Genomic DNA, 26,983 nt, shown 5'->3' with positions numbered 1-26,983 from the left:
CAATCGATACTGTTTTTAACGGTGATCGTTGTGCCCTTTCCTTTTCAATGATGATCAAATGTTTTGGTTGCACCTCGACTCACGTTGGTTGAGCACCGTCCACTGTTTTCAATCCAATCCATCAAATGTATCTATAAAGCCCTTTGTACGTACATCAGCAGGAAAAATACAGCAGCCTATTTGATACAGGAAACCACTGTTCATAAAGAACTGAATTGATGTGTAAGACCTACTTATACTCTTAGTTCAAAAGAGAGCTTAATGACGTCTACAATATACAGAGACATTTATCTATCAATTATAATAGTTACCATCACTATGAATATAAGGTATAATATGGCACATAATTGGATAATAATTGGATAATGACAGGATAATGACAGATAATGATTTTTGATGATCTCCCAGTGCTGGCTTTGGTTGTCTTTCTTTCCTATAGACCTGTGCTCCCAGCTCCCTTAAACAATCCTCACAGTCATTCAAACCTCTCAGCGGCAAAACAGACAAAGTATTCACTGGTAAAAGGAGTGAAAGGGTAAGTAGAAAAGGACTACAAAAAGGAACTGCAACCGACAGACAAGGCAGAACTCATAGTAATAGAATCTACAGAACATTCAAGTCAATGATGGCATAATGGGTGGACTGGCAGCCATTGCGAGTGCACCCGTGTAACAGTCAAATTGCCAGGGTTAGAGGTTCCAAGCCCTTTCTATAGATTCTATTTCTATGGTAAAACCCTCCGAATGGGATAAGATCCAGGCGCAGATCAAGACACACCACGTCTTCATCACTCAGGTCTTTCAGAGTTGTTCCTGTTATCCCTGGAGGATACCTGAGATCACTATCGTTTCAATGCCTTGCAGCCTGTCTTTTGTCTGTGCGACTGGGATAAGATGTCTTTCTCAATACCTCAGAGTTTACAAGCCTTTTAGCTCTGCCCTGGGTGAGTCCAAAATGGACCTCAGACAGAAGAGTGATTGTGCCAGTAATATGGGCCCAAACTGATGCTACCGCTCTCTCTCTCAATAAGACCATTAGTACAGGTATGAAAGGAACCACTGGGGTGCTGTACTGTAGCTGACTGTACTGTAGCTGACTGTACTGTATCAGGCTGTACTGTAGCTGACTGTACTGTATCTGACTGTACTGTAGCTGACTGTACTGTATCTGACTGTACTGTATCTGACTGTACTGTATCAGGCTGTTCTGTAGCTGACTGTACTGTATCTGGCTGTACTGTATCTGACTGTACTGTATCAGGCTGTACTGTGGCTGACTGTACTGTAGCTGGCTGTACTGTAGCTGACTGTACTGTATCTGACTGTACTGTATCAGGCTGTACTGTATCAGGCTGTACTGTATCAGGCTGTACTGTAGCTGACTGTACTGTATCTGACTGTTCTGTAGCTGACTGTACTGTATCTGACTGTACTGTATCAGGCTGTTCTGTAGCTGACTGTACTGTATCAGGCTGTACTGTATCTGACTGTACTGTATCAGGCTGTACTGTGGCTGACTGTACTGTAGCTGACTGTACTGTATCTGGCTGTACTGTATCTGACTGTACTGTATCAGGCTGTACTGTAGCTGACTGTACTGTATCTGGCTGTACTGTATCTGACTGTACTGTATCAGGCTGTACTGTATCTGACTGTACTGTATCAGGCTGTACTGTAGCTGACTGTACTGTATCTGGCTGTACTGTATCTGACTGTACTGTATCAGGCTGTTCTGTAGCTGACTGTACTGTATCTGGCTGTACTGTATCTGACTGTACTGTATCAGGCTGTACTGTAGCTGACTGTACTGTATCTGACTGTTCTGTAGCTGACTGTACTGTATCTGGCTGTACTGTATCTGACTGTACTGTATCAGGCTGTACTGTAGCTGACTGTACTGTATCTGACTGCTCTGTAGCTGACTGTACTGTATCTGACTGTACTGTATCAGGCTGTTCTGTAGCTGACTGTACTGTATCTGACTGTACTGTATCAGGCTGTTCTGTAGCTGACTGTACTGTATCTGGCTGTACTGTATCTGACTGTACTGTATCAGGCTGTTCTGTAGCTGACTGTACTGTATCTGGCTGTACTGTAGCTGGCTGTACTGTATCAGGCTGTACTGTATCAGGCTGTACTGTAGCTGACTGTACTGTAGCTGACTGTTCTGTAGCTGACTGTACTGTATCAGGCTGTACTGTATCAGGCTGTACTGTAGCTGACTGTACTGTATCTGGCTGTACTGTAGCTGACTGTACTGTGGCTGACTGTACTGTAGCTGACTGTACTGTATCAGGCTGTACTGTACTGTAGCTGACTGTACTGTATCTGACTGTACTGTATCTGACTGTACTGTAGCTGACTGTACTGTATCTGACTGTACTGTATCTGGCTGTACTGTAGCTGACTGTACTGTGGCTGACTGTACTGTAGCTGACTGTACTGTATCTGACTGTACTGTAGCTGACTGTACTGTATCTGACTGTACTGTATCTGACTGTTCTGTAGCTAACTGTACTGTATCTGACTGTACTGTAGCAGGCTGTACTGTATCAGGCTGTACTGTAGCTGACTGTACTGTAGCTGACTGTACTGTATCAGGCTGTACTGTATCTGAATGTACTGTAGCTGACTGTACTGCAGTGTGTAGGTTTACATCTTGTTAATAACAGGGTCTAGGAGGAGAGGTAGATGGGTTAGAAGCCTACCACACTAATATAGTGTGTTATAACTACTGCTACTGAGTCTATCAGAGAGGGGTTCTGAACAGACCAATGATAAGGCACATGGGACTATAGACTGGCAGAGAGGGGTTCTGAACAGACCAATGATAAGACACATGGGACTATAGACTGGCAGAGAGGGGTTCTGAACAGACCAATGATAAGACACATGGGACTATAGACTGGCAGAGAGGGGTTCTGAACAGACCAATGATAAGACACATGGGACTATAGACTGGCAGAGAGGGGTTCTGGACAGACCAATGATAAGACACATGGGACTATAGACTGGCAGAGAGGGGTTCTGGACAGACCAATGATAAAACACATGGGACTATAGACTGGCAGAGAGGGGTTCTGAACAGACCAATGATAAGACACATGGGACTATAGACTGGCAGAGAGGGGTTCTGGACAGACCAATGATAAGACACATGGGACTATAGACTGGCAGAGAGGGGTTCTGGACAGACCAATGATAAGGCACATGGGACTATAGACTGGCAGAGAGGGGTTCTGAACAGACCAATGATAAGGCACATGGGACTATAGACTGGCAGAGAGGGGTCCTGAACAGACCAATGATAAGGTACATGGGACTATAGACTGGCAGAGAGGGGTTCTGAACAGACCAATGATAAGACACATGGGACTATAGACTGGCAGAGAGGGGTTCTGAACAGACCAATGATAAGACACATGGGACTATAGACTGGCAGAGAGGGGTTCTGAACAGACCAATGATAAGGCACATGGGACTATAGACTGGCAGAGAGGGGTTCTGGACAGACCAATGATAAGACACATGGGACTATAGACTGGCAGAGAGGGGTCCTGAACAGACCAATGATAAGACACATGGGACTATAGACTGGCGGAGAGGGGTTCTGAACAGACCAATGATAAGACACATGGGACTATAGACTGGCAGAGAGGGGTTCTGGACAGACCAATGATAAGACACATGGGACTATAGACTGGCAGAGAGGGGTTCTGGACAGACCAATGATAAGACACATGGGACTATAGACTGGCAAAGAGGGGTTCTGAACAGACCAATGATAAGGCACATGGGACTATAGACTGGCAGAGAGGGGTTCTGGACAGACCAATGATAAGACACATGGGACTATAGACTGGCGGAGAGGGGTTCTGAACAGACCAATGATAAGGCACATGGGACTATAGACTGGCGGAGAGGGGTTCTGGACAGACCAATGATAAGGCACATGGGACTATAGACTGGCAGAGAGGGGTTCTGGACAGACCAATGATAAGGCACATGGGACTATAGACTGGCAGAGATGGGTTCTGGACAGACCAATGATAAGGCACATGGGACTATAGACTGGCAGAGAGGGGTTCTGAACAGACCAATGATAAGGCACATGGGACTATAGACTGGCAGAGAGGGGTTCTGAACAGACCAATGATAAGACACATGGGACTATAGACTGGCAGAGAGGGGTTCTGGACAGACCAATGATAAGACACATGGGACTATAGACTGGCAGAGAGGGGTCCTGAACAGACCAATGATAAGACACATGGGACTATAGACTGGCGGAGAGGGGTTCTGGACAGACCAATGATAAGACACATGGGACTATAGACTGGCAAAGAGGGGTTCTGAACAGACCAATGATAAGGCACATGGGACTATAGACTGGCAGAGAGGGGTTCTGGACAGACCAATGATAAGACACATGGGACTATAGACTGGCGGAGAGGGGTTCTGGACAGACCAATGATAAGGCACATGGGACTATAGACTGGCAGAGAGGGGTTCTGGACAGACCAATGATAAGACACATGGGACTATAGACTGGCAGAGAGGGGTTCTGGACAGACCAATGATAAGACACATGGGACTATAGACTGGCAGAGAGGGGTTCTGGACAGACCAATGATAAGACACATGGGACTATAGACTGGCGGAGAGGGGTTCTGGACAGACCAATGATAAGGCACATGGGACTATAGACTGGCGGAGAGGGGTTCTGGACAGACCAATGATAAGACACATGGGACTATAGACTGGCGGAGAGGGGTTCTGGACAGACCAATGATAAGGCACATGGGACTATAGACTGGCAGAGAGGAGCTTCTGGACAGGATATGATGCTTTGGGCTATGCACAGAGTAGGACCGACAGACTGACTGACAGACAGACAGCAACCCAAAACCTGATAGGGTTAACTAGCACAAATGGTTCACCACAATTGATTTCCACAACCCTTTGAGTTTGAAAAGTATTTAAGTGTTTCACAGTCACACAGAAATGTTCTTAACTGGTTATCCTCCAACACCATTCTTCCTTGCGGACTAAAGCGTCTCTCCCAGACAAGGTTCTGCTCTGTCGCTAAGCCAAGGGCACCAACACAGACAGCGACAGGAGAAGAAAAGACTCTAGAAGTGATTTTCACTTCCCTCCTCTTAGCATTTGTCCAAACAGCTTGAAATTACAAGAGAGGATTGCCTCGCTGGGTTGTAGTCCCTTTGTAATATGCTTCTTAGCATCTGTAAAACCTTCAGCCTCAGCAGGATGCTGTTAGGGCTATGTGTAAATAAATGGACTAAAACAAAGTGGGACTGGATAGATGGAGAATAAAGGTGTGTGTAAGTGAGCTTGTGCGTCTGTTGTGTGTGTGTGTGTGTGTGTGTGTGTGTGTGTGTGTGTGTGTGTGTGTGTGTGTGTGTGTGTGTGTGTGTGTGTGTGTGTGTGTGTGTGTGTGTGTGTGTGTGTGTGTGTGTGCCTGCATCTATACATGTACATGTGTACAGAACCAGTCAAAAGTTTGGACACACCTATTCATTCCAGGGTTTCTCTTTATTTTTTACTATTTTCTACGTAGAATAATTGTGAAGACATCAAAACTATGAAATAACACCTATGGAATCATGTAGTAAGCAAAAAAGTGTTTTGAGATATTTGAGATTCTTCAAAGTAGCCACCCTTTGCCTTGATGACAGCTTTGCAATGTAGAAAATAGTAAAAATAAAGAAAAACCCTTAAAAGAGTAACTTTTGACTGGTTCTGTACATGTAAAAGTGCCTGTGTGTGTATGACTGACAGTGTGTGTGTTCATTTTATGTGTGTGTGTGTACACCTGCATTGCTTGCTGTTTGGGATTTTAGGCTGGGTTTCTGTACAGCACTTTGAGATATCAGCCGATGTAAGAAGGGCTATATAAATACATTTGATTTGATTTGATATGTGCATCTGTGTGTAGGTGTGTGTGTGTGTGTGTGTGCACGTGTGTCACTCTCACTCACACGTTGGTGGTGAAGATGCCGTAGATGAGGTCCTGTTCGGGCAGATAGAAGGTGCTCTGCAGCTCGTTATAGTAGAAGGGGATCTCTCCTGACCGCGAGCAGTTCAACCGCGCCTTCATGAACGTAGTCCAAGTGTCCTCCAATAGGAAGCGACCGCCCACGTCGTTCTTACAGACCCGGGCGACCCGGGAGAACACGGCCCGACCGCAGTCGTGTTCGACTGCGTTCTCTCTCAGGAAGAAATAGGTGAAGAGACCCACCTCATAGACTGAGATAAAGTGAGGGTCTGGAGGAGAGACGGGAGGGGAGGAGGGGAAGGAGAAGGGGAGGGCGAGAGGGAGGGGAGAAGAGAGAAATAGAGAAAGAGAGGGAGGGAAGGTGTAAGTTAGGCATGAGATATGGTATTTCAGCTCCAAACAGCTGATGCAGCGGCAGGAATGTGAGCAATGATGTTGTTGGCATGGAATCAGTAGTTTTCTCTTCCTTACACTTTCCTATTACCATTAGGACTCATCCTCTAGGATTCCTTACACCTTCCTATTACCATTAGGACTCATCCTCTAGGATTCCTTACACCTTCCTATTACCATTAGGACTCATCCTCTAGGATTCCTTACACTTTCCTATTACCATTAGGACTCATCCTCTAGGATTCCTAACACCTTCCTATTACCATTAGGACTCATCCTCTAGGATTCCTTACACTTTCCTATTACCATTAGGACTCATCCTCTAGGATTCCTTACACTTTCCTATTACCATTAGGACTCATCCTCTAGGATTCCTTACACTTTCCTATTACCATTAGGACTCATCCTCTAGGATTCCTTACACTTTCCTATTACCATTATGACTCATCCTCTAGGATTCCTTACACTTTCCTATTACCATTATGACTCATCCTCTAGGATTCCTTACACTTTCCTATTACCATTATGACTCATCCTCTAGGATTCCTTACACCTTCCTATTACCATTAGGACTCATCCTCTAGGATTCCTTACACTTTCCTATTACCATTATGACTCATCCTCTAGGATTCCTTACACTTTCCTATTACCATTAGGACTCATCCTCTAGGATTCCTTACACTTTCCTATTACCATTAGGACTCATCCTCTAGGATTCCTTACACTTTCCTATTACCATTATGACTCATCCTCTAGGATTCCTTACACTTTCCTATTACCATTATGACTCATCCTCTAGGATTCCTTACACTTTCCTATTACCATTATGACTCATCCTCTAGGATTCCTTACACTTTCCTATTACCATTATGACTCATCCTCTAGGATTCCTTACACTTTCCTATTACCATTAGGACTCATCCTCTAGGATTCCTTTCACGTTAGAACATAAGGAGTGCCTCTAGCCAGTTACAGTTGGCTGTTCAGTAATGTACTGGCATTGACATAGAATTGCTAGAATGCAAATACCCCATCAAGTTTATGTTCCCTGATGGGTGGATCGGCGGCCATATTGAATGTACCCATAACCAGGAAGCAAAGCAGGAAGTACAGTCATGATCCAATTGTAATTCTATTCCTACCCTATTAAACAATTATTATTACAAATAGTTCCAAAAGGGTTCTTCGGCTGTCCCTATAGGATAACCCTTTTGGCTCTAGGTAGAACCCTTTTGAGGGTTCTACATGGAACTAAAAAGGTTCTACCTGGAACCAAAAAGGGTTCTTCAAAGGGTTCTCTTTTTTTCTAAGAGTGTTTGGTACAGATGAGTGTTTACCGTTGAGCCATTTGGAGTTGTACTGGGCTGTTCGCAGCGGCGGCATGTTACCAAGGCTACGGTAGATGACGGGGTCACGACCCGAGAAGTCGATGACAGTGGCGGCGTAGAGTTCGCCCTTCTCTGTTACCATGGCAGTGGAGTTGTGACGCGGGTCGTAGGGGCATCTCGCCACCCCGTTCACCGTGTCCATCACGCGACTGATGTTTCCTATCTGGAAGAGGATGGAAGAAGGGTGAGGATAGAGGTATGTCCAGATGTCCAGACTAGGATCCTATACAGCAGGAACAGGCCACTCCATTCAGCTGCGGGATGATTTTTGTCGGAGCGGATGTCGGGGGCCAGGAACATAACTACTATAATTTGTACACTGTAAATAGACCACAACTAAGCCAAAAAATATATTCTATTTGAAAATAACAATCCCTTCATACGTTGATTACATTGAGACATGATCATGTCTCCTTTTTTACTCGTGGGAATACTGGAGAACAGATTTCTTAAATTAATATTTTTTTTAACCAAAAACTCAAATCCCCTGCGGGCTGGATTTGGCGCAGACACCTGCTATACAGTATGCATGGCCAAAACATCACTTCATACTATACTGAACACAAATAGAAACGCAACATGGAAAGTGTTGGTCCCAGAAATGTTCCATCGGCACAAACAGCTTATTTCTCTCAAATTTTGGGCACAAATTTGTTTACATCCCTTTTAGTGCATCTTATGTGGGGGACAATAGAAGGACACTCTAAAATGTACAGTTTTGTTACACAACACAATGCCACAGATCTCTCAAGTTGAGGGAGTGTGCAATTGGCATACTAACTGCAGGAATGTCCACCAGAGCTGTTGCCAGAGAAGTGAATGTTCATTTCTCTACCATAAGCCCACTCCAATGGCGTTTTTGAGAATTTGGCAGTAAGTCCACGAACCACGCCAGCCCACATCCGGCTTCTTCACCTGCGGGATCGTCTGAGACCAGCCACCCGGACAGCTGATGAAACTGTGGGTTTGCACAACCAAATAATTTCTGCACAAACTGCCAGAAACCGTCTCAGGGAAGCTGATCTGTGTTCTTGTCGTCTTGACCGGACTGCAGTTCGGCGTCGTAACCGGGCAAATGCTCACCTTCGATGGCCCCTGGCACGCTGGAGAAGTGTGCTCTTCACGGATGAATCCCGTTTTCTACTGTACCGGCAGATGTCAGACAGCGGGTATGGCGTCGTGTGGGTGAGTGGTTTGCTGATGTCAACATTGTGAACAGAGTGCTCCATGGTGAACAGAGTGCTCCATCCTGTTACTCCACTCTCATCTCCCTCTCCTGTAACTCCTCTCTCATCCCCCTCTCCCTCTCCTGTTACTCCTCTCTCATCCCCCTCTCCCTCTCCTGTTACTCCTCTCTCATCTCCCTCTCCTGTTACTCCTCTCTCATCTCTCTCTCCCTCTCCTGTTACTGCTCTCTCATCTCCCTCTCCTGTTACTCCTCTCTCCATCCCCCTCTCACTCTCCGGTTACTCCTCTCTCATCCCCCTCTCCCTCTCCTGTTACTCCTCTCATCTCCCTCTCCTGTTACTCCTCTCTCATCCCCCTCTCCCTCTCCTGTTACTCATCTCCCTCTCCCTCTCCCGTTACTCCTCTCTCATCCCCCTCTCCCTCTCCTGTTACTTCTCTCTCTTCTCCCTCCCCTCTGTTACTCCTCTCTAATCCCCCTCTCCCTCTCCTGTTACTCCTCTCTCATCCAGCTCTCTCCCGTTACAGCTCTCTCGTCCCCCTCTCCCTCTCCTGTTACTCATCTCCCCTCCCTCTCCTGTTACTCCTCTCTCATCCCCCTCTCCCTCTCCTGTTACTCATCCCCCTCTCTCCTGTTACTCCTCTCTCATCTCCTTCAATTCTATCTTCATCCTTCTCTCCCTCTCTCTCTCACCTGCCGGGTGGTGCAGACGGGGGTAAAGGCGTTGGTTCCACAGGTAAAGATCCACCTCCCGGTGATGAGCAGGACCCGGATGTAGTTCTGACACTCATCCTGCGGGGACGGGAACACGGGAGGTCAAAGGTCAAAGATGTCATAACACCACCAAACTGAAAACTCTTCCCTGTGTTTGCATAATGCCATTGTGGCCACTGGTGCAGTGGTCTATGTTAATTTATTCCTGTACAAGGTTAGTACAGATTCTAGTACACTTCATTGAAGCTATCTAAATATCTCTGGTGAGGGCAACCCCTTTAATGTAGAACTCTACCAGTCGTCTGTCTTTCTCTATCTAAATATCTCTGGTGAGGGCAGCCCCTTTAATGTAGAACTCTACCAGTCGTCTGTTTTTCTCTATCTAAATATCTCTGGTGAGGGCATCCCCTTTAATGTAGAATTCTACCAGTCGTCTGTCTACCTCTATCTAAATATCTCTGGTGAGGGCAGCCCCTTTAATGTAGAATTCTACCAGTCGTCTGTCTTTCTCTATCTAAATATCTCTGGTGAGGGCAGCCCCTTTAATGTAGAATTCTACCAGTCGTCTGTTTTTCTCTATCTAAATATCTCTGGTGAGGGCAGCCCCTTTAATGTAGAACTCTACCAGTCGTCTGTCTTTCTCTATCTAAATATCTCTGGTGAGGGCAGCCCCTTTAATGTAGAATTCTACCAGTCGTCTGTCTTCCTCTATCTAAATATCTCTGGTGAGGGCAGCCCCTTTAATGTAGAATTCTACCAGTCGTCTGTTTTTCTCTATCTAAATAGTCCAGAACTGCCAGACAGCTACATTACCTCTGTCTTTCCTTTGCTCTGACATGACCGCTTGGTGTCTTCATCTGGTCCCCATTCTACTGCCTAGAGAAGAAAATGACACAAAGAAATTACATATAAACGTGTGCACAATAACGTGGACAGAATGTGTAGATTGGATCCTTGCTAAATCAGATTTAGTATGGGATATGAATTGTATATACTATTATACATATACTATTATACATACTCATACACAAAAGTATGTGGACACCCCTTTAGCCACACCCGTTGCTGACAGGTGTATAAAATTGAGCGCACCGCCATGCAATCTCCATAGACAAACATTGGCAGTAGAATGACCCATACTGACTTTCAAAGTGGCACGATCATAGGATGCCACCTTTCCAACAAGTCAGTTCATCAAATGTCTGCCCTGCTAGAGCTGCCCCGGTCAACTGTAAGTGCTGCTATTGTGAAATGGAACGTCTAGGAGCAACAATGGCTCAGCCGCGAAGTGGTAGGCCACACAAGCTCACAGAACGGGACATCCAGGTGCTGAAGTGTGTTGCTCGTAAAAAATACTCTGTCCTCGATTGCAACACTCACTACCGAGTTCCAAACTGCCTCTGGAAGCAAAGTACGCACAAGAACTGTTTGTCGGGAGCATCATGAAATGGGTTTCCATGACCGAGCAGCCGCACACAAGCTTAAGATCACCATGCACAATGCCATGTGTCGGCTGGAGTGGTGTAAAGCTTGCCGCCATTGGACTCTGGAGCAGTAGAAACGCTTTCTCTGGAGTGATGAATCACGCTTCCATCTGGCAGTCCGACGGACGAATCTGGGTTTGGCCGATTCCAGGAGAACACTACCTGCCCCAATGCAGAGTGCCAACTGTAAAGTCTGGTGGAGGAGGAGTAATGTGAGGCTGGTTTTCATGGTTCGGGCCCCTTAGTTCCAGTGAAGGGAAATCTTAACGCTACAGCATACAATGACATTCTAGACGATTCTGTGCTTCCAACTTTGTGGCAACAGTTTGGTGAAGGCCCTTTCCTGTTTCAGCATGACAATGCCCCCGTGCGAGGTCCATACAGAAATGGTTTGTCGAGATTGGTGTGGAAGAACTTGAATGGCCTGCACAAAGCCCTGACCTCAAACACATTGAACCCCTTTGAGATGAATTAAAACACGACTGCGAGCCAGGCCTAATTGCCCAACATCAGTGCCCGACCTCACTAATACTTTTGTAGGTGAATGGAAGCAAGTCCCCGCAGCAATGTTCCAACATCTAGTAGAAAACCTTCCCAGAAGAGTTGAGGCTGTTATAGCAGCAAAGGGGGAACAACTCCATATTAAGGTCCATGATTTTGGAATGAGATGTTCGACAAGCAGGTGTCCACATACTTTTGTAGTGTATAATACATGTATACTGTTAACTATGAACTGTTGTTTGCACATTTACACAGCTAATGCAAGACATATGACAAATTACATTACACTGATCCCCCCAACTCAATTACTGCCCTGCTAGAGCTGCCCCGGTCAACTGGAAGTGCTGTTATTGTGAAGTGGAACGTCTAGGAGCAACAATGGCTCAGCCGCGAAGTGGTAGGCCACACAAGCTTACAGAACGGGACCGCTGAGTGCTGAAGCGCGTTGTGCGTAAAAATACTCTGTCCTCGATTGCAGTCAATCACTCCAGTCTAATCACCATGGCTACTCCCCCCAACTCAATCACTCCAGTCTAATCACCATGGCTACACCCCCAACTCAATCACTCCAGTCTAATCACCATGGCTACAACAATTGGATCTTGACCACAGGCCAAACAAAAACAAGTCATCCAGCTAACACAAAATGTTCTAACAACATTTGCACATGGTTCCCCTATTTTGCATATAACTTTCCAGGAATAGTTTTTTGGGTTCAGTAAGGTAGCCTAGTGGTTAGAGCGTTGGCCTAGTAACTGAAAGGTTGCAAGATCAAATCCCTGAGCTGACAAGGTGTTCCACTGTTCCTAGGCCGTCATTGAAAATAAGAATTTGTTCTTAACTGACCTGCATAGTTAAATAAAGGTAAACAAAATAATCGGGCATAAGAATAGTAGTCTGATTAAACTGTATTCTCTGTTCATACAATTTCATTGTGGTGAAGAAAGCTGAGAGCGAAAAGCAGCACATCCTTTTTTGGGGAAATGTTGTCATAGTTCTGGGAAACTGTCTGAAACTGCAAATCAAGGTTTGTTTAAACCATAAATATCAGTGTAAACAAACGTAGTAAATACAATTGTGTGCACATCTCAAGGCCCAAAATTGCCGCCCAAGACTGAAATTTAATTTCACTAAAATAGCTGATAAATACATTGGTATGTGTCCTACCATTACAATGCTGACCTGCACAAACTATTTTCTATTTCCTATTAAACCGATATATCTCTCAGACCCTCAAACTTGGGGGCACTGACACACCTTACAGTACACTGTAGCATTTCACTGTGCTTTACTTTGGAGCCACTGAAACCAGCCTCAGCCTCGTGAAAGTTCACTGCTAAACTCACTCCCACCAAGTCTTTCCCTCAGTCACCCCTGACAACAGAGCTCCCAAATCTACTTCTAAAGATCAGGGACAAAGCGTGAATGAATGACCAAACTGAAAACTCTTCCCTGTGTTTGCATAATGCCATTGTGGCCACTGGTGCAGTGGTCGATTAAGGAGTTGGTTCTCAGAGGTGTCATTCATGGTTCGCTTGCTCTGATAGGCCGACCAGGGCCTCCAAAGTCACACATGTCACTCCCTCCCCCCAGCCTGCTCCTTGTCCGTCCATTCAGTATAGCGTTGATGAATGACATGAGACTCTTATTGAGACGGTCAGTGGGCCCTTTGTTCGAGGACACTCCTTACGTACCTGGATATATACTGACTACACTCCTTACGTGCCTGGATGTATACTGACTACACTCCTTAAGTACCTGGATGTATACTGACTACACTCCTTAAGTACCTGGATGTATACTGACTACACTCCTTAAGTACCTGGATATATACTGACTACACTCCTTACGTACCTGGATATATACTGACTACACTCCTTAAGTACCTGGATATATACTGACTACACTCCTTAAGTACCTGGATGTATACTGACTACACTCCTTAAGTACCTGGATATATACTGACTACACTCCTTACGTACCTGGATATATACTGACTACACTCCTTACGTACCTGGATGTATACTGACTACACTCCTTAAGTACCTGGATATATACTGACTACACTCCTTAAGTACCTGGATATATACTGACTACACTCCTTACGTACCTGGATGTATACTGACTACACTCCTTACGTACCTGGATATATACTGACTACACTCCTTAAGTACCTGGATGTACAGTATACTGACTACACTCCTTACGTACCTGGATGTATACTGACTACACTCCTTAAGTACCTGGATATATACTGACTACACTCCTTACGTACCTGGATGTATACTGACTACACTCCTTAAGTACCTGGATGTATACTGACTACACTCCTTACGTACCTGGATGTATACTGACTACACTCCTTACGTACCTGGATGTATACTGACTACACTCCTTACGTACCTGGATGTATACTGACTACACTCCTTACGTACCTGGATGTATACTGACTACAATCCTTAAGTACCTGGATGTATACTGACTACAATCCTTAAGTACCTGGATGTACAGTATGCTGACTACACTCCTTAAGTACCTGGATGTATACTGACTACACTCCTTAAGTACCTGGATGTATACTGACTACACTCCTTAAGTACCTGGATGTATACTGACTACAATCCTTAAGTACCTGGATGTATACTGACTACACTCCTTACGTACCTGGATGTATACTGACTACACTCCTTAAGTACCTGGATGTATACTGACTACACTCCTTACGTACCTGGATGTATACTGACTACACTCCTTAAGTACCTGGATGTATACTGACTACACTCCTTAAGTACCTGGATGTATACTGACTACAATCCTTAAGTACCTGGATGTATACTGACTACACTCCTTACGTACCTGGATGTATACTGACTACACTCCTTAAGTACCTGGATGTATACTGACTACACTCCTTAAGTACCTGGATGTATACTGACTACACTCCTTAAGTACCTGGATATATACTGACTACAATCCTTAAGTACCTGGATATATACTGACTACACTCCTTAAGTACCTGGATGTATACTGACTACACTCCTTAAGTACCTGGATATATACTGACTACACTCCTTAAGTACCTGGATGTATACTGACTACACTCCTTATGTACCTGGATGTATACTGACTACACTCCTTAAGTACCTGGATGTATACTGACTACACTCCTTAAGTACCTGGATGTATACTGACTACACTCCTTAAGTACCTGGATGTATACTGACTACACTCCTTATGTACCTGGATGTATACTGACTACACTCCTTAAGTACCTGGATATATACTGACTACACTCCTTAAGTACCTGGATATATACTGACTACACTCCTTAAGTACCTGGATGTACAGTATACTGACTACACTCCTTAAGTACCTGAATGTACAGTATACTGACTACACTCCTTAAGTACCTGGATGTACAGTATACTGACTACACTCCTTAAGTACCTGGATGTACAGTATACTGACTACACTCCTTAAGTACCTGGATGTACAGTATACTGACTACACTCCTTAAGTACCTGGATGTATACTGACTACACTCCTTAAGTACCTGGATGTATACTGACTACACTCCTTAAGTACCTGGATGTATACTGACTACACTCCTTAAGTACCTGGATGTATACTGACTACACTCCTTAAGTACCTGGATGTATACTGACTACACTCCTTAAGTACCTGGATGTATACTGACTACACTCCTTAAGTACCTGGATGTATACTGACTTCACTCCTTAAGTACCTGGATGTATACTGACTACACTCCTTAAGTACCTGGATGTATACTGACTACACTCCTTAAGTACCTGGATGTATACTGACTACACTCCTTAAGTACCTGGATGTATACTGACTACACTCCTTAAGTACCTGGATGTATACTGACTACACTCCTTAAGTACCTGGATGTATACTGACTACACTCCTTAAGTACCTGGATGTATACTGACTACACTCCTTAAGTACCTGGATGTATACTGACTACACTCCTTAAGTACCTGGATGTATACTGACTACACTCCTTAAGTACCTGGATGTATACTGACTACACTCCTTAAGTACCTGGATGTATACTGACTACACTCCTTAAGTACCTGGATGTATACTGACTACACTCCTTAAGTACCTGGATGTATACTGACTACACTCCTTAAGTACCTGGATGTATACTGACTACACTCCTTAAGTACCTGGATGTATACTGACTACACTCCTTAAGTACCTGGATGTATACTGACTACACTCCTTAAGTACCTGGATGTATACTGACTACACTCCTTAAGTACCTGGATGTATACTGACTTCACTCCTTAAGTACCTGGATGTATACTGACAACAAAGTTCAGTACTTTTTAAAGGCACGTTTAACATTTTAACATTTGCCGATAGTGGTACAGCGTAGGATCTTAATTTGAACCAGTTTGCCACAGCAGGAAAAAAATCCTGCAGCAACAGGACATTTGAATTATTATCTGGATTATAATTAATGGTCATCTTTGTAGCATATTAGTGTTTTTCATCATGAATTTTGTTCTGGAGGCAGCGCTGCGGAGTGGTCACTCGCTAGCACAGCCACAAATTCATCAAATCTGATTTTAAACCTAACCCTTTCAAAGTGGAAATTACAAACTTCCGAAGCCTTTTTAAACCTGAAACATACTACAAGTAAAAATGTCCTGCATAGCAGGAAAGTTCTCCTGCAAAAGGGTGATCCAATTAAAATCCTACATCTGTATATTGAACTTGTAAAACGACCTTGTAAGAAATTATTTATGTTATACGCAGTCATCCTTGAACTTCCAAATAAAATCATTGTACCTTGTATCCATGGATACAAATGGATCATAATTCGTAGAGAAAAAAAACTCCAATAATATCATTAAAGGAGAGAGGTTCTTTGTAATATTCACGGTATGTCCTTTAGTTGTATACTGATGAAAGGCAATTCATACAGTTAATGACATATCAAGGAGCCATTGTAAGAGATGGAATATATTTATAATATCCCTAAGACAGACAGCCGGACGGCCGGATGGACAGGAAGACATTTGTGCATTCTGCAGCACTGTGACATTTCCAAAACAGCTTATTCAGATTGATTTTAGGGAGACGTTTGATGGGTATTATCCCAAGAAAGCAATGACGTGGCCCTCAGGACAAATCTGACAGAAAGTTCATGACTGACATCAAATTGATCAGCCGTTTAGCAATGACAGAGTAGTGATCAGGGGAGGGAGAGGAGACAAGGGAGAGAGAGAGCGAGACAGAGAGAAAGAGAGCGCAATAGACAGAGAGATAGACAGAGAGAGAGAGACAGAGACAGAGAGACAGAGAGAGAGACAGAGAGAGAGACAGAGAGAGAGAGAGCGCAATAGACAGAGAGATAGACAGAGAGAGCGAGACAGAGACAGAGAGACAGAGAGAGAGAGAGAGAGAGAGACAGCGAGACAGAGAGAGAGCGAGACAGAGAGAAAGAGAGTGCGATAGACAGAGAGACAGAGACAGAAAGACAGAGAGGGAGACAGAGAGAAACAGAGAGAGATAAATAGACAGAGAGATTAATGTTTATTTATTTTCCCTTTTGTACTTTAACTATTTGCACATAATCTGAATTTGACATTTCTTTATTATTTCTGTGAATGTAAAGTAAAGTTTACTGTTCATTCTTTTATTGTTTATTTCACTTTTGCTTATTATCTATTTCCCTTGCTTTGACAATGTAAACATGTGTTTCCCATGCCAATAAAGCCCCTTAAATTGAAATTGACAGAGAGAGGGGGGGTGCAATTTGAGAGTGAGGGGGCAGAGTAAAGGTAGCTGGGTAGATCCCGTTCCTGTGTGATGTAACTCCTGGTAAACACCAATTTGTCCCAGTAAACCCTCAGTGTGTTGACATTCCTAACCCCCTCCCCTTCCCCCACTAAGCTAAGGAACGGAGCCCACTGGCCAACCGTTACTCTGATGTGTCTGGTCTCTTCTACAATTTCAACAAACTACATGGTTGCCTGGCTACCATTTGGAAGAGTGAAAACAGCCCTAAGTAATGTGGTGTGTAATAACAGTGGGAGCATGGAGAGCTGTGAACTGCTTACCTGTAAGAGAGAAGCATTACTGAGACTCAGTCTGAAGAGGTGATTTCTGAAGATAGAGGAGAGAGACTTCTAACCAACATGATGGCATATTCTACGTCAGTAAAACAACAAGCAAAAGTCTGTTGTGTTGGATGTGTGTATACATGTAAAATAGGTGGTCTGTGTGTGTGTGTGTGTGTGTGTGTGTGTGTGTGTGTGTGTGTGTGTGTGTGTGTGTGTGTGTGTGTGTGTGTGTGTGTGTGTGTGTGTGTGTGTGTGTGTGTGTGTGTGTGTGTGTGTATCTCACCTAGCTCCCACAATCAGCTGGTTTCTGGTCAGGTCAAGGGTCAGCTGGGAAAAGTCCTTCACTCCGGGACGAGAGAATCGTGACATCCAGGGACTCAAGGCTGAAAGGAGGAAGAGGAGGGAAGGAAGAAGAGAAGGAAGAGGAGGATTAGGAGTACGAGGAGGTGAAACAAGTGTGAACATCCAGTCAGTTTGGAAACCGACACCAAACGGCCACTGGCTCAGGCCCTGCTCTGACTGTGTGAAATGTCTTTCCCCTGATGCTTTACCTGGAACATAGGGATGAGCCTTTCAGCCTGTGTCATCTACTGATTTTTCACGAGGCATCAGTTCAATCCAGCTCCTGTAGATCCATTATGACAGTAGCATGCTAACACAGTAGTAGCATGCTAACACAGTAGTAGCATGCTAACACAGTAGTAGCAGGCTAACACAGTAGCATGTTGACACACCTGTATCATATAAAGATCAGTGCGACTGTGAGAGCGGGTGGCTCAAAACCAAAAACTGTCAAACCAGCAGATAATCTCTCCTTGAGCCCTGTGCTGAAACGCATGCTGACCCTTACCAGAGGCTGAGCTAACGCTAGCCTGCTTCATTAGATGGAGAATGAGGGACAGAGGGAGAGTTAGGGGGAGGGAGAGAGAGAAAGAGAGAGTGAGAGACAGAGAGAGAGAAAGAAAGAGGGGGGAGACAGAGAGGGAGACAGAGGAAGAGAGGCGGGGAGAGAAAAAAAGAGAGAGCAAGAGACAGAGGAAGACGGAGAGAGAGCGAGAGAGCGAGAGAGAGGGGAGAGAGAGGGGGTGTTAGAGAGAGAGAATGAGATGGGGGAGACAAAGAGGTCTTTGGGGGGAGGGAGGGATATACCCAAAGCAATAAAGCCAGGGTTTGTTTTGGTGCCCTGATGTTAATGCAACTCGACACCCAGTCAAAACAGCCAAGGCTCAGGACTCTGCACCAATAGAAAGACTGTTTGATGGGCAAATATAAACAGTTTAGCTTGGATGCGTCCAACTAGGGACTTTAAATTGAGGCGATAGAGACACAACTTCAAAACAAATGGGAAAAGTCAGAGAAGGCGAGCAAGAAGTTCTCATATAGGCTACCCAGGCTGGGACGTGACATCAGCCTAAACTACATTCTTGCAATAAAGTTCAGTATACTGTATCTCAGCAACAGCTTAATATATAGATCATTTCTACAGAGGACAGGTGTTGTTAAGTGTATTTCAAAATCATAATACTGTAATGTAAAAAAAGCATCAGCCATTGAGATAGTATTGTAAAATGTGAAACTCCACACCACTCGTCTAACACAGACTGTTAATCAGAACCACTAGTACCCCAAACCTCACACTGTTAAAACAGACCTTTGGTTCTTTGTCCATAAATAACCTTAATGCTCCCTCTGGGTAGGAATAATCTCCTTAAAAAATGAGAAATGGTATCCTGCCTAAAGGTTAGTCCCTCTGAAACCTTTCAATGACGACGAGATTAAAAATGAAAAATGGCTCACAACTTCTGACAGCATTCGTATCACACCATAAACATCCACTTCTGAATAGAGGTGCTACTGTATAGAGCTGCTACTGTATAGAGCTGCTACTGTATAGAGCTGCTACTCTATAGAGGTGCTACTGTATAGAGGTGCTACTGTATAGAGCTGCTACTGTATAGAGGTGCTACTGTATAGAGGTGCTACTGTATAGAGGTGCTACTGTATAGAGGTGCTACTGTATAGAGCTGCTACTGTATAGAGGTGCTACTGTATAGAGGTGCTACTGTATAGAGGTGCTACTGTATAGAGCTGCTACTGTATAGAGCTGCTACTGTATAGAGGTGCTACTGTATAGAGGTGCTACTGTATAGAGCTGCTACTGTATAGAGGTGCTACTGTATAGAGGTGCTACTGTATAGAGGTGCTACTGTATAGAGCTGCTACTGTATAGAGGTGCTACTGTATAGAGGTGCTACTGTATAGAGGTGCTACTGTATAGAGGTGCTACTGTATAGAGCTGCTACTGTATAGAGGTGCTACTGTATAGAGCTGCTACTGTATAGAGGTGCTACTGTATAGAGGTGCTACTGTATAGAGGTGCTACTGTATAGAGCTGCTACTGTATAGAGGTGCTACTGTATAGAGCTGCTACTGTATAGAGGTGCTACTGTATAGAGGTGCTACTGTATAGAGCTGCTACTGTATAGAGCTGCTACTGTATAGAGCTGCTACTGTATAGAGGTGCTACTGTATAGAGCTGCTACTGTATAGAGGTGCTACTGTATAGAGCTGCTACTGTATAGAGCTGCTACTGTATAGAGGTGCTACTGTATAGAGCTGCTACTGTATAGAGGTGCTACTGTATAGAGGTGCTACTGTATAGAGCTGCTACTGTATAGAGCTGCTACTGTATAGAGGTGCTACTGTATAGAGCTGCTACTGTATAGAGCTGCTACTCTATAGAGGTGCTACTGTATAGAGGTGCTACTGTATAGAGCTGCTACTGTATAGAGCTGCTACTCTATAGAGGTGCTACTGTATAGAGGTGCTACTGTATAGAGGTGCTACTGTATAGAGGTGCTACTGTATAGAGCTGCTACTCTATAGAGGTGCTACTGTATAGAGGTGCTACTGTATAGAGCTGCTACTGTATAGAGCTGCTACTGTATAGAGCTGCTACTGTATAGAGCTGCTACTGTACACTGCTATGAGCTCTTTACAAAATGTCTCACCTAGTTCTCACTAACACAATGTTGTGTAGTAGTGCCTATTTCACACCAGGTCAGCACATGCAGTGGCTACAGTTGTATTCTCTAGTAGATAGATCAATGAATACATGTATTGAATACTCTCATCTCTCAGAGGGAAATGTGCAGCAACATACAGCCATGCTTGACACAATGTCACTGGATCTGAACGGCTTCAAATCAAATAAAATATTATTGGTCACATACACATGGTTAGCAGATGTTATTGGGAGTGTAGCGAAACGCTTGTAAAAGGACTAGAAGCGAGGCAGCCCTCTCTGTCGACGCCATCTTTAAAAGGCTTCAGTCCATGTCAATGTTTGTCTACAGCGGGGGATGGGCAACTGCTTCGTTTGTAGGCCTGCGATCAATTCCACCCCCAAAATATGTCAGTCACTGACAGCACGTGTCAGCTAACATGTTTTAGATTGGTGAGTTAGTCTTGCCAGCTATCTAAACTTGTAGTAATCATGGTTGAATTACCAACTGGCCCATTGATTTTATTATGTCACTCTCACTCAGATATATTAAAAACTGCAAACATTTCTCTCCACCCAATGGCCAAATGTGAAGATTGCAGGAAATAACTCTAAAACGTCAGATTTTTCTCTCTGCTGTCATGAGGGGGAAAAGTTAATGTCCTTTCGGGCCGTGAAAAAGCTGACTGCATGTTTTACATTTGTAAACAATTCTTATTTACAATGGCGGCCAGACCCAGACGACGCTGGGCCAATTGTGTGCCGCCCTATGGGACTCCCAATCACAGCCGGTTGTGATACAGCCTGGAATCGAACCAGGGTGTCTGTAGTGACATCTCAAGCACTGAGATGCAGTGCCTTAGACCGCTGCACTACTCAGGAGCCCTGTGTGGGTACACAGACCCGCGAGCCACTCGGGAGCCCTGTGTGGGTAGGCAGACCCGCGAGCCACTTGGAAGCCCTGTGTGGGTAGGCAGACCCGCGAGCCACTCGGGAGCCCTGTGTGGGTAGGCAGACCCGTGAGCCACTCGGGAGCCCTGTGTGGGTACGCAGACCCGCGAGCCACTCGGGAGCCCTGTGTGGGTACGCAGACCCGTGAGCCACTCGGGAGCCCTGTGTGGGTAGGCAGACCCGCGAGCCACTCGGGAGCCCTGTGTGGGTAGGCAGACCCGTGAGCCACTCGGGAGCCCTGTGTGGGTAGGCAGACCCGCAAGCCACAGTGGCCCCTCATGATGAGTTCAGATTTCTTGTGGCCCCACCCACATCAGAGTTGCCCATCCGGTCTTCAGTAAGACAACAATAGCAGACAGCCCTGTTCCCTGAGGTACATGGTGATGCCAGTCTCAGCCACATTGAACCAGCGTGTGACAAGTGTCTGATGATTGACAGTTGACTGACAGGACAGTTTACCATTCTCCCCTCTCTTCCTCCCCCACCTCCTCTCCTCAGACCCCTTTCAGACACTACACCCCTGAGGGGGGGAGTATCCTGGCAAAGGACAGACACTTTCTAACAGACATTCAAATGGAGTGGAAAGTAGTCTCTCTCTCTCTCTCTCTCTCTCTCTCTCTCTCTCTCTCTCTCTCTCTCTCTCTCTCTCTCTCTCTCTCTCTTCTTTCTCTCTCTCTCTCTCTGTCTCTCTCTGTCTCTTCTTTCTCTCTGTCTCTCTCTATCTCTCTCTCTGTCTCTCTCTCTGTCTCTCGGTCTCTGTCTCTCGGTCTCTGTCTCTCTCTCTCTCTCTCTCTCTCTCTCTCTCTCTCTCTCTCTCTGTCTCTCTGTCTCTCTGTGTCTCTCTGTCGCTCTCTCTCTCTCTCTCTCTCTCTCTCTCTCTCTCTCTCTCTCTCTCTCTCTCTCTCTCTGTCTCTCTGTCTCTCTCTCTCTCTCTCTGTCTCTTCTGTCTCTCTCTCTCTTCTGTCTCTCTGTCTCTCTCTCTCGATAATGGAACCCTGAAAAGAGCTGACTGTGGAGGGAAGGAGCAAGGGAGGGGTTTTGGGACGAGAGAGAGAAAGAATAGACAGCTCTCTTAAAAGGGAAAAGGCTCCAGAAATGAGAGGAGTCCAATTATCTACAATCACAAAATGTTGCTGTCCTTTCGGTTTCTCTTGGGCCAGACCCATATAGCTGGATTTCCGAGCAGAGGAGTGATTGAGAAGGATGAGGCTGCAGAATCCTCAGAGGAGATAGCAGTGAATAGCAAACCATTGTGAAACTTCTCATTGGAATGATGATGCTAGTGAGGAGTAGATTTACAAAATGGTATTGGAAATCTGTCAAATACTTTCGCTATGCTTGACTGAGCTGCCTGGAGCACCGGAACCAATTGCATACTCTCAAAAATGCAAACCCTGCCTATCCAACACAACAGGCAGACTCAAGCAAATGCTCAAAGTATCTAATGTGCTCACCTTTGTATGGGACGACGGGATGAACTTTCCTGGTACACTCCGGTAGGGGCGGGGACAGGCTCTCAAAGTTGACCAATGGCTGCTGGCATAGACAGAGTGGCAGGCAGAGGAGCAGCAGTAGACCAACGGGAGGAAGGGACACAACCTCCCACAGAGACGTTGCCATGGTTACGGGGCCAACCACGCCCACCATACCTCTAACTGGTCCTCACAGGACACACCTGAGGGAGGAAGGACAGAGCTGTCAGTCAAACATACACATGGCTAATGACGATTGGTTATAACATACAGACAGCCAATCACCACTTAGACAGTAAAGTGCAGCGAAAGACAACTAGAGCGACAATGTATTCTATATAAAATGTATTTGAGCTTTTAGATATTTTTACTCCTTGAAAGATATGGCAAATAAAGGTAGAAAGAGCAACGTGTCAACTGAACACCACAGACCATAGACAATACTATGTTTTACCTCTATGCCAGAATAGATCCATTTAAAAAATCAGATAATTTAATTTAAACCTTTTAGTGACCCCAAGCCTTCCTGACCCCTGGGCCTTGTACTTTTGACCATTTTATGGGCTGGCCAATTGACACCTGTCTAGTGTGCTGACATTGTGCAGAGCTGGAGTGAGTGGCCACCAACACTGACCCAAATGGCATTAGCGGGGTCAAAGGTTATAGCAACGCAACAGTAATTGAGCTACTCCCCCTATCCCAAACCCCAACATGCAAACTTATCCTGTCATTACTGATAATCACACACATTCATTCAAATGAAGCTAGACAAGCAGGGGTTGAGGAAACGGTGTGTGGTATGAAGCTAGACAAGCAGGGGTTGAGGAAACGGTGTGTGGTATGAAGCTAGACAAGCAGGGGTTGAGGAAACGGTGTGTGGTATGAAGCTAGACAAGCAGGGGTTGAGGAAACAGTGTGTGGTATGAAGCTAGACAAGCAGGGGTTGAGGAAACAGTGTGTGGTATGAAGCTAGACAAGCAGGGGTTGAGGAAACGGTGTGTGGTATGAAGCTAGACAAGCAGGGGTTGAGGAAACGGTGTGTGGTATGAAGCTAGACAAGCAGGGGTTGAGGAAACGGTGTGTGGTAACAAGCTAGACAAACAGGGGCTGAGGAAACAGTGTGTGGTCCACCTTCATCCCCTTTAGCCGATAGAATAAGAGAATAATGGCCTATTTTCATAGAATGGAATAGTTTAGTATAGAATAGTTTACAATATAATGGTTTAGTATAGAATAGTTTATTAGAGAATAGTTTATTATAGAAAAGTTCAGTTTAGTATAGAATAGTTTATTATAGAATAGTTTAGTATAGAACAGTTTAGTATAGAATAGTTTAGTATAGAAAAGTTCAGTATAGAATAGTTTAGTATAGAAACGTTTAGTATAGAAACGTTTAGTATAGTATAGAATAGTTTAGTATAGAATAGAATACCGGCGCGCCAAGTCTAGGACCAAGAGGCTCCTCAACAGCTTCTACCCCCAAGCCATAAGACTGCTGAACAATTCATATAATTGCCACCGGACAATTTACATTGACCCCCCCCCCTCCCTTTTGTACACTGCTGCTACTCGCTGTTTGTTTGTTATCTATGCATAGTCACGTCACCCCACCTACATGTACAGATTACTTCAACTAGCCTGTACCCCCGCACACTGACTCAGTACCGGTGCCCCCTGTATATAGCCTCGTTATTGTTATTCTTATTGTGTTACTTTTTACTATTACTTTTTAATTTAGTCTACTTGGTAAATATTTTCTTCTTCTTGAACTGCACTGTTGGTTAAGGGCTTGTAAGTAAGCATTTCACGGTAAAGTCTACACTTGTATTCGGCGCATGTGACAAATACCGTTTGATTTGATTTGAATAGTATAGAATAGTCTAGAATAGAATAGTGTAGAATAGAATAGTGTATATTAGTCCATCAGAGACTGACACTCTTCTTCTGTTCTGCTCCCAACACCCCCAAGACAGACAGACTCAAACATTTACACTGCATCTGTTACTGTAAACTTCTGGTGTAGTTATTCAACCGTGTGTCTCTCTTGCATGTTGTGGGCACAGATGTGGAACCCTCTTTCCTCTTTAAAGATCTGGAGCAAGTGAAGGGAAAAGGAAGCATCAAGCGTAAGTTGCTGCAGTCCTAAACATCTGGCCCTAGCTAGCTGCTCTCAGCCGCCTCGGAGACCACTGGAGTTGGCAACTTGGCACAAGTCCAGTCTAAAACCATCTGGGTGATTAATGCCCCACTATCACCATGGGCATCAGCAGAAGCTGGCACACACACTGTATGTACATCACTGAGGAAAACACACACACACACACACACACAAAATCGTACTTGCACACGGACGCACACACACACACACACACACACACACACACACACACACACACACACACACACACACACACACACACACACACACACACACACACACACACACGCTCCTTCTCACATTCCCTCTCTCCCCAATGTCCTTGTTGTAGTGCTGAAGGACTGGAGAGAACAGTGAACCATAAGAGGCGTTCAGCCACAACTGTAATGACTTGGTGCTTGGGCGCCATGCAGCTGCCAGGGGTGTGTGTGTGTGTGTACATGATCAGAGTCAGGTATCTTGGATGAGAGAAGGGAGGGTCTCCTTCTGTTGAATATGGCAGTAGATACAGTAGGTTGTCATGGTAACAACATGTATTGCTGATGGAGATGATTAGTGATGTGGATGATTATGAGCAGATGCATTTTTTTAAAGAGTGTCTTAATTAAGAGTTTGTGATGTAGCCTATACATGTTGTACACTGAGGGTACAAAACATTAGGAACAACTTCCTAATATTGAGTTGCACCCCCTTTTGCCCTCAGAACAGCCTCAATACATCGGGGCATGGACAAGGTGTTGAAAGTGTTCGACAGGGAAGCTGGCCCGTGTTGACACCAATGGATTTAACAGGCGACATCAATAAGGAATTCTTGCTTTCACCTGGATTCACCTGGTCAGTCTGTAACGTTTTGTACACTCAGTGTATATTTAGCATTTCCTCACAGGCACAATCAATGGGCTGTAGCCCCTCACTTTGACTGTAGTGAGATCTGAGCACATTGAGTTCCTTGTTAAAACAGAGACTGAGGTAATACATTCTTCATTACCAACACCTTCAAATGAGAAGTCTAAACACTTCTCCATACTGAGATATAACATCTATCCATAAAGAAATTCCACAAATTAACTTTTAACAAGGCACACCTGTTAATTGAAATGCATTCCAGGTGACTACCTCATGAAGCTGGTTGACAGAATGCCAAGCGTGTGCAAAGCTGTCATCAAGGCAAACGGTGGCTACTTTGAAGAATCTCAAATCTAAAATATATTTTGATTTGTTTAACACTTTTTTGGTCACTACATGATTCCATGTGTTATTTCATAGTTTTGATGTCTTCGCTATTGTTCTACAATGTAGAAAATAGTAAAAAATAAAGAAAAACCCTGGAATGAGGAGGTGTGTCCATATATTACACACATACCCAAGACACTCAACCCACCAATCAGAGTATGGGAGTGTGCTTCGTCTCTCTCTCTGTATTGAAACAGCTGACCTAGAGGCTGTGGAACCCAGACACAGTCCAGACCCTCCTACCACCCAGCCAGCAGTAAATCCATCAAGCAACACAACTGATTATAGGCTTTACTCCAGGCCCTCTGTTGTCTCTAATTGGCCTTTGGATCTAAGTCCTGACCAGGCAAGCTACTCACTAAACGGATCTTTATTCACTGCTGCCC

General features: G+C 44.7%; 1 protein-coding gene across 1 annotated transcript in view; it reads right to left on the bottom strand.

Annotated features, from left to right (window-relative positions):
* The window catches only part of sema5bb (sema domain, seven thrombospondin repeats (type 1 and type 1-like), transmembrane domain (TM) and short cytoplasmic domain, (semaphorin) 5Bb), a 56,446-nt gene extending 33,092 nt beyond the window's left edge, over nt 1–23,354 (bottom strand). Inside the window, exons 1-7 of the mRNA XM_038997392.1 lie at nt 23,189–23,354; nt 18,063–18,162; nt 17,777–17,822; nt 10,510–10,572; nt 9,676–9,774; nt 7,746–7,959; nt 5,999–6,284 (exon numbers count right to left, since the gene is read on the bottom strand). Of these exons, the coding sequence (XP_038853320.1) occupies nt 5,999–6,284; nt 7,746–7,959; nt 9,676–9,774; nt 10,510–10,572; nt 17,777–17,822; nt 18,063–18,162; nt 23,189–23,354 (974 nt within the window). The remainder of the gene's footprint in view (nt 1–5,998; nt 6,285–7,745; nt 7,960–9,675; nt 9,775–10,509; nt 10,573–17,776; nt 17,823–18,062; nt 18,163–23,188) is intronic.
* Nucleotides 23,355–26,983: the final 3,629 nt, after the last annotated feature.

Source organism: Salvelinus namaycush, chromosome 7 (assembly GCF_016432855.1).
Source record: "Salvelinus namaycush isolate Seneca chromosome 7, SaNama_1.0, whole genome shotgun sequence".
In the NCBI taxonomy this organism is placed as follows: domain Eukaryota; kingdom Metazoa; phylum Chordata; class Actinopteri; order Salmoniformes; family Salmonidae; genus Salvelinus; species Salvelinus namaycush.
Note: the sequence above shows the minus strand (reverse complement) of the source record. Positions and strands in the feature narration are given on the sequence as shown.